Source organism: Calonectris borealis, chromosome 27 (genome assembly GCF_964195595.1).
Source record: "Calonectris borealis chromosome 27, bCalBor7.hap1.2, whole genome shotgun sequence".
Classification (NCBI taxonomy): domain Eukaryota; kingdom Metazoa; phylum Chordata; class Aves; order Procellariiformes; family Procellariidae; genus Calonectris; species Calonectris borealis.
The window spans coordinates 5158808-5167783 of NC_134338.1; the positions used below are offsets into that span (position 1 = coordinate 5158808).

Sequence of the window (8976 nt, forward strand, 5' to 3'; positions counted from 1 at the left end):
ACTTTGCAGAGTGTACAAAGACTGTCTTTAAATGGTTTTGAAGTGCCAGGGAAGTACACCCAGGTAACATTCCTTACACACCGTGGGGCGAGGGGAAGACGACACTTACTTGAGCTAACGCACTACTACAACAGCACAGCAGTTTTATAACACATCTAGCCAGCTAACAAAAATATGTGAAGTAAGTTAGGATGCGTTAAACTATCCTTTAAGACATAATTGCTACACACTGCTCTGATGTCACTTCCACAAAGTCAGTGTAAAGACATCTCAAACCTGTATCAGAATTCAGAAGTAACCTTCTTCTGATCTTAGGGCAGGTAACTAATTAAAAAGGCTTGATTTTTGGGTAAAAAACTGGCTGGACGGCCGAGCCCAGAGAGTTGTGGTGAACGGAGTTAAATCCAGTTGGCGGCCGGTCACGAGCGGTGTTCCCCAGGGCTCAGTACTGGGGCCGGTCCTGTTCAATATCTTCATCAATGATCTGGACGAGGGGATCGAGTGCTCCCTCAGTAAGTTTGCAGACGACACCAAGCTGGGCGGGAGTGTTGATCTGCTGGAGGGTAGGAAGGCTCTGCAGAGGGACCTGGACAGGCTGGATCGATGGGCCGAGGCCAACTGTATGAGGTTCAACAAGGCCAAGTGCCGGGTCCTGCACTTCGGCCACAACAACCCCAGGCAACGCTACAGGCTTGGGGAAGAGTGGCTGGAAAGCTGCCCAGAGGAAAAGGACCTGGGGGTACTGGTTGACAGCCGGCTGAACATGAGCCGGCAGTGTGCTCAGGTGGCCAAGAAGGCCAACGGCATCCTGGCCTGTATCAGAAATAGTGTGGCCAGCAGGAGCAGGGAGGTGATCGTGCCCCTGTACTCGGCCCTGGTGAGGCCGCACCTCGAATACTGTGTTCAGTTTTGGGCCCCTCACTACAAGAAGGACATGGAGGTGCTGGAGCGTGTCCAGAGGAGGGCAACGAAGCTGGTGAAGGGCCTGGAGCACAAGTCTTATGAGGAGCGGCTGAGGGAACTGGGGTTGTTTAGTCTGGAGAAGAGGAGGCTGAGGGGAGACCTCATCGCGCTCTACAACTACCTGAAAGGAGGTTGTAGTGAGGTGGGCGTTGGTCTCTTCTGCCAAGTAACTAGCGATAGGACAAGAGGAAATGGCCTCAAGTTGCGCCAAGGGAGGTTTAGATTGAACATTAGGAGAAATTTCTTTACTGAAAGAGTGGTCAGGCCTTGGAACAGGCTGCCCAGGGAAGTGGTTGAGTCACCATCCCTGGAGGTATTTAAAAGACGTGTAGATGAGGCCCTTAGGGACATGGTGTAGTGGGCATGGTGGTGTTGGGTTGACGGTTGGACACGATGATCTTAGAGGTCTTTTCCAACCTGTATGATTCTATGATTCTATGATTTGTGTCTCAGACCAAGCAGAGGAAAGATTGTAAAATGCTTTTCTCACAGCCAAAGCAAAAAAACCCTGTGCTGTCATATGATCAAAAGCCAAAGGATTTTGCCAGGTGTCAGAACTGGATCTGCTTCTGGAAGCAGAAGGCACACAGTCAGCATCTGCTGCCATCAATTTTTAACTATCTAAACTAGCGACAGCTCATCAAACCACCTCGTGTAGAAGCATTTCTTGAATTTTTTGTAGCTGAGAAATCAAACTCGTTCTGGCTCCATGTCACACTCCAGTCTGAATCAGCAGTCAAGCTCAGCTTCTCATTGATTTGCTAGTTTATGGTGGCTGGCATCTTCAGGAATGCCACGCACTTACTAGGCCAAACCACTTGCAATCTATGAAACAATTATAACCAATAGACACTACCATTGTTGTTTTCTAAGTCCATAAGAAAAACAACCAAAACATTTCTGTATCATAACAATCAGAGGTATTATTAGTACCCAAGTACAAATTAGACCTCACGCTTTGTTCCTAACCTCATCTTCATCCCCAAAACCCCATTTTGTTGCAGCAGAATGCCCATTAGAAACACTAACAAGCACAAAACCTGAAGCAACAGACAACTGTATCAATACCGTATCTATCTTGATTTCCCTCCTGCTCTTTTTACAGTGTTCTTATTGTGGATTGTTGGACGAAGATTGCAAATGGCTTTACATACATGGATCATATAGCAGATTAAGAGCTATGGACACAGTCAAACTTCATGACATGGATGATAACATGACTAAAAACAATGCAACAGTTTATGAATGACAGTATGCACCACAGAAAACGTTGCTAGACAAAGCAATAAAGAGCCAACATGACAAATCAGTCACTATTCTTACCAGCTGGATAAACATCCAACACAAAAGTTGCATGGAAAAGAAAAAGCCCATTTTAGAACTTAATACAGTTGTTCACACATTCAGAAGACAACATAATTAACCATTAGCATATTACTTGAGAATCAAAACTTCCAGCCAGGAAAACTATATCATGAGATGTCAGTAACTGGTAGCAGTCATAGTATAGAGACCACATAGTTCCTCGTGCCTACACGTTCCTGGTGCACAATGCAAGTAATCCATCAAAAGCTCAGCTGAGACAGAATACAGTAAATACAAAAGGAATTACTTGCACCATTTGCATGATAAGAATGCAAGAGAAGGAGGGAGCTAAGACAAATATGGTTATGAAGTAGGCTGAGAAGCAGCACAGCTTATCAACCAGAACAGCTTATCAAGTGGTAGCACACACAGAACTAAGACTCAGTGTAAGAATAAGCTTATCTCGTAAACAATATATGCCTGTGGTTAAAGACCAAAATTATGAAATCTATTCCTGGTTTTGCCAGCCGTCCTGTGAAATCATGAGGAAGCTCTACTTCTCCATCATTAAAGTGGGGATAACTTTAATTACCTGAAGTGCTGAAGCTTAATTAATGTCTATAAAATGCTCTCAAATTCTACATAAAGGGTACTGCAGGAGGACTATTTAGTTTTAATTGTGTCTTGCATTTGCAAGCACAGTGGAGAGGAGTGAAAATGAAGTTAGGTTAAACTGTGGCTTTTATTTGCCCCTTGGCCTTTTGGATAAAAAGTCAGTCTGGACTCAATATCCTATAAAAACCAACACCAGAGAAATTGCATTCATAAGCAGAAATTAGAGTTATTTAGGGTGAAGAAGCTCTTATGTTTGGGATGTGGCAATGGGAACAGGGAGGAAAGCCACATGTCCACAACAAAATGTGTGAAAATTCTTGCACGCTGCAGGAAAAGAAGTACCGCTATGTCAGTTTCGCACATCATTACAGAAATACCTCGGTCAGCTATAGGTTTTAAAATGAGAACTGAAAGACAGAAGCAGCACCTGCTACCACAACCAGTTCAGGAATTTGTTCTTCTCTTGCAATGCTGGTGATGTTGAAAGCCCCCAATACTTACCACCCCACTGGAAGACTTTGTCTTCAACTCTAACTTGACCATTCCAAATCCTGAAAATAGAAGAGTACCGTTTCACCTCAACATACAAGCAAGGCTTATTTCCAACACAACCAAAGTACAGCAGGTAGGGTATACTGACCTGAAACAACCTATTTTCATATTTCAACAGTTGTTGATCTTACTGAGGAATGATTGAAGGAATTTTGACAATTCAGAGTGGGTGGCCTCATAATTTATAGTTCTAACAGTCACCCATCACCAAGTATCTCCACCTTACGTAGCTACCTGCAGTCTGGGACCAATCAATACAGTTACTGTTTCTTCTGATATACTCAATTTACTTTTATATTTCTGATTGCGAGGCAGGAATTTTCCTCTTCCCCTTCTCCAAGAAAAGTATGTTTCAACTTACTTCAGTCAGTGCTGTATACAGAGATACCACTGCTTTCTTCCTTTTCTTTATAATTTGCTATGCATCTAGGGAAATGCCTGGTCCTTGCACAGGGTAGAAAAGCCTAAAACAACTGACACTAAAGCAGGGAACTTGAGTTGTATTTTAGCAAAGCCTGAACTCCAGGGTGGCAGAGACCAGACCAGAGTGCTTTTTAATTTTATGTAGCATATGGATTTGGGATACAAATGCAATCTTTATTACATACTCACAAAACCAGATTAAAAACGTCAACACTTTCAGTACCGCTCTCAGAAAAGGGACTAATATTAGAATTTCTCCATTTAAATTATTTGAAAAGGAATGCAAATATTGTGAAATTATTTCCACTATAGCTATGACAATAGTCTATTCTGATTAACATAAAGATTATTCTACCTCAGGAACCTGTCTGTTGCCACATATGGTCTCCTATGGCAATCTACGTGAGTTGACTGATTTAATGCCTCTAAATACAAAAATTGGAAGGTAAAAAATGCAGCATTCTTCAAAGGCTGTTCTGGAGTGCATCTTAGGGTCAAACTCATAGCTTTCCCCTCTAACACTTTGCCTACTGCAGCATTTTCATGATACATGTCTAAAGTTCAAATTCAGAAGGGGCTAGATGCTCTGGGCCTCTGCTGAATTCCTACCACAAGGTATATAGGGGATCTCTGGGGTACTAATGTTTTTATTGTCATTTTCAAGACACCTAAGAAAAAACATGAAAGGTTATCAAACCACATTCACGTTACTTACCATATCCCTTGTTGAATACATCCCTGGCAGACTTTCCCAAGTCACTGTACGATGGTGGGACAGCCATTGGACCTGAAACGTATTGGAAGCTGTAAGAATCCTAGGTTTAACAGCATAAAACCTAAACTATATCCACAGCATTTGTAAATGTCTATGACTAGTACCCTCTGCGTACTTCACTGATACGGAACTGCAAGACATTTGAGGAACGTTCATGAAAGTCATCCTTGCATCATCGTTGCTTTGTCAGAAACAAACTTCAATTCAAAGAAGTTATGAAAGCCAATCCGTTATTTGGAATCACTAAACCCCAGGAACAGTATTACATTCAAGTACATACGTAGGCCTCACATTCTTACACTGCAAAAAGAGCTCACGGGAGCCTTATCGCTGTTCTGATAATGAGCAAACATTGCTTTCGTGACAGAACCCTTTCTGAAAGGGACCCCAAGTGGCAAAGCCACGTCAGCACTGAAGAATTCTAAAGGAAAAGATATATGACTTCCATGTGCATTTGTGACTTCTTAGAAAGTTTTTTCAGAGATTTGTAAACTATAAAAAGAGGTCTCTGTACGCTGTCCAGTAGCCACCAGTGAGTATTTCTGCACTGTGTATACACAGCAGCAAAACCTACATTTTCTAATACAGGTAACTGTTACAACTTCTTTAAAGGACAAAACTCAAAAGGACGGGCACGTGATATTACCGCTTACATGACATATTTAATGTTAGTTACCACAATTTAGGAATTTTGCATCAGAAAATCCACATTAAAAGAAGTAGGAAAACTCCTCCCTAGTGGGAAATTAGTCTTCCGCTTCTAGAATAAATTTGCATAAATGTAAAGGCACACCTGCTCCAGAAAAGAAAACCCATCAAAGATGATGCTTTTGTTTGATTTTAGGGGTAACTCTTTGCCACTTAATCCTTCCTACAGCTGATGCATTTGTTGATGTTCTTCTTTGCAACACCCGATACCAGAAATCCCCGATCCCCCATTTGTTACTTATATCATACTGAAAGATTAATCTAAAAAGTAATAATGCAAGCAAAACATGTAAAATCCCTAAAGTCATCACTTCCTAGTCCACCATTTTAGTTGCTTACCGGTGTACTCGGTCCCTCTGTCACAAATGCAACGGTATCTGTATTAAGCAATTAAGTCCTGTTTTCAGATAGCTAGCCCTTTCCTAAAATGAAGCACTCGGGCAATTTACATCCCATAGTAGACAAACGCTCTATGTTCAGTGACTTAATAACTAACCTGCACTATGTATCCATCGATACGTGGACTCGATGATCCTTATGGGTCCCTTCCAACTTGACGTATTCTATGATTCTATGAATATATATACCTGTGGGTTTAGAGGATCTAAAATAGTTGGACATGACTGCAGGTTCCTTATCTGAAGATTACTACATAAAACAGGTACTTCTCAAAATTACTATGTAAAAAGGCCTTTTTACCTGTCAAACATGGAAGGAAAAATTACAATCAGTGAATCATTAAATTGATGAAAGAGAAATAGAATGTGTACTTTTATGACAGCATAGTTTAAATTATTACAATAGTTTTAGCAACACAGCTATGGTGCAGAGCATATCTTTCTTCTAGAATATTTTTTCACACAAATCTCTCAATTCAGAAGTTTCAACTCATACTTTAAATTTGAGGTTTGAGGTTTTGGGGGTTTGGGTTTTTTGGGGGTTTTTTGGGTTGGGGTTTGATTTTTTTTGGTTGGTTGGGTTGGGGTTTTGTTTTTGTTTGTGGTGGTTTTTTTTTGTTTGGTTTTTTTTTTAATCGATTTGTCAGAACAGTTCAACGCACTGATTTCAAAAGCTTAGTAACTCAAGTTTTTGGAGCAAGGCTGATGCTTGGACATTTTAACATGGTGATATTCTACATGTGCAGTAACTGCCTAACATACTCTTGAACCTCAAACATTTTTTTCCAGCAAAAACCAGTATGAAAGATAATTCCCTGCCTAAGAATTTATACAACACACAAGCAGATTTTTTTTTTTTTTTTAAATGCTCTTTAGTTACAGCTGGCTTTCAGGGGACTCTCCAGCTGTTGAAAACATGACAGCAACACTCCATAATCATATGGATTTGTAGCTGGCCTCCAAATCACATAACCTATTTTCAATTTGAAGTTTGACAATGATCAACAATGAGCCACAACACATTTTGGGAGTTGGGACTGACCTATTCAGAGTTTAGAAGACATCAGTCTACTCTAACTTTCAAATTACATGGAGATGTTACATTGAACAAAAGCAAGAGCTTAGGTAACAACCCCCCCCTCCAGTTTCTGAAAATATGCCACACCCCTACCTCTTTCATGCTTTGCCGTCTGTCTCTCAAATCCTTCTACCTCCCTGCACAGAGGGGCATGGGCTTTAGAAAGACAAATGACAACAGAGTTGATCACCAAATAGTCTTGAGGGTCTCCTCACCAGCTTCACTGAAAACATTTCAAGTAAAGGAGGACTTTACCATCCTGTTCAGCACCTTTTCAAGCTAAATCTCACCCTTTTAGCTGACATCCTGTTCTGTTTACACCTCATTTTCATAAAGCTACTGAGACATCTTGAACACTGGGAGCTTGTTCACTCTCCTAACATGTCTCCTCTCTTTACATTATACCGCTATATTTTCTGTATTCTACGTGTTTTAATATATATGTTAAATATTATGCAAGTATATAAACAGTATTTAAAAAAAAAAAAAGAAAAAAGATTCTTCAGATTAGCTCATGCTGAAATACATAAATTCTTTGCTAATAACAGGCAGCTCTACTTGCAAGCCAGAATTGTTTAGAAGAACTGAACTCACAGTTCACAACTATTAATACTAAATTTGAATTGGTCTCCATCAACCAGATGCGATGACAACAACCAACAAAACACTATGTAAAGCAGGAAAAGAAACATTAAGTCAGAGATCTAGAACTAAGCCACACTCATTTTAAGCACCCTGTTTTTAAACAAAGCCTCCTTAATCTTGTGCTTTGATTTCCCCTCCCACAATAAAACTAGTACAACAACCACAGGAGAAAATATATCACGGAATTAGAGGCTGGGGGCAACTGATGCTTAACGTTGCCGTCTTCAGATACAGCACACCATTAGCTAACGTCTGTATATAAACTGCAAAAAGAAAACACCAAATTGGAAATTTCAATGAATAAACAAACATAAGAATACCCAAATCGGTCTATGGAATAACTGAGGAAAAAAATCCAACAAAAACCAAAAAATCACAAGAAAGAAAAATGAGAACAACCGCACTCTGCGGTGCCAGCTGCGTTTCCACTGACGGGCGACAGCCGTCACGCACCTTTCGGCGGCGGAGCCGAGAAGCGGCGGTGCCGGCTGCCCGGCCGCGAGAGGAGCCCAGCAAGGCCGCGCCGCGGGCACACGAGCGCGCTCACGAGCAGCGCAGCGCGGCCTCCTCCCTGACGCGCATTACGCAACGGATAACGGAGCGCGGCCTGCCGGACCTCTCCGAGCCGGCGGCGCGCCCCGCCGCCGCCTCCTCTCCCAGCGAAACGGCGGCGCCGTGGGAACGCTCGGTCGCTGCCGACCCCAGAAGACCCCCGCGCCCCGGGGCCATCGTCTCGGCAGCCCGCAGCCGCGTCGCCGGGCCGGAGGACGCGGAAGCGCCGGTCGCAGCGAGCGCCCGGCGCCCCCTCGGGGCTCTGGCCCAGCCCCGCCGCGGCAAGGTGACTCGAGGGACGCCCGGCTCGGCCCCGACGACGCCCCCGGACAGCGCCGCGCGCCCCGCCCCGCCGCGGCCCGGGCCCCCGCCGCTACCTGCCGGCCGCGCTGCCTCCGGGTAGAGGACTCGGCGCCCCCAAGCCCGCGTGCGTGGCGCCGCGCCGCCGCCGCGCATGCGCACCGGCACGCCTACCGTTGTCTGGCTCCTCCTGTCAGGGCTGGCGGGGGCCGCTAGAGAAAGGGCTCTTTGCCCCAGCGAGAGTAGGCCAGGACGCCGTACCCGCCTGCAGGAGGGCTTCTCAGCGCCAGGCCGCCCTGCTGCTGCGAGAAACGGCGGCGAAGCGGCCGGAGCCGACTCCGATTTCGGCGGCCAGCAGAACGTTGTAACACTCGCCCGAGGTGCGCGTGGGGAGGGAGAAGACCGATCACCAGTATTAACTGCCCCGGCCCCCATGCCCGCGGAGCTGCAGGGCAGCTCCACTCACCCAGCCTGTCACAGAGTCGGTGCTCCTCCCAAACCCTTCAGCTACCTTAACAACAATCTCCGTACTCATTGCGATCCCTCTTTTGAACTACTGCTCAGACAAATCCCTTGGTAGGGGCCACTATAGCCCTGAGGCTAAGGAAGGACATAGGCACACCCACTCTTGACGTAAGACCTTGCAACTGGTACAAGAGCAA

At 44.3% G+C, this 8976-nt stretch overlaps 1 protein-coding gene across 2 annotated transcripts in view; it reads right to left on the reverse strand.

Annotated features, from left to right (window-relative positions):
- Positions 1-8494, reverse strand: part of VDAC3 (voltage dependent anion channel 3) — a 15965-nt gene extending 7471 nt beyond the window's left edge. The window contains exons 1-3 of one of the 2 annotated variants that reach the window (XM_075174940.1): positions 8392-8494; positions 4574-4645; positions 3385-3434 (exon numbers count right to left, since the gene is read on the reverse strand). In XM_075174940.1, coding sequence (XP_075031041.1) covers positions 3385-3434; positions 4574-4645; positions 8392-8470 — 201 coding nt within the window. In that variant the 5' untranslated portion in view covers positions 8471-8494. Of the gene's footprint in view, positions 1-3384; positions 3435-4573; positions 4646-5928; positions 6019-8391 lie in introns of those variants that run through there. The other variant, XM_075174941.1, reaches the window with a different exon arrangement.
- Positions 8495-8976: the final 482 nt, after the last annotated feature.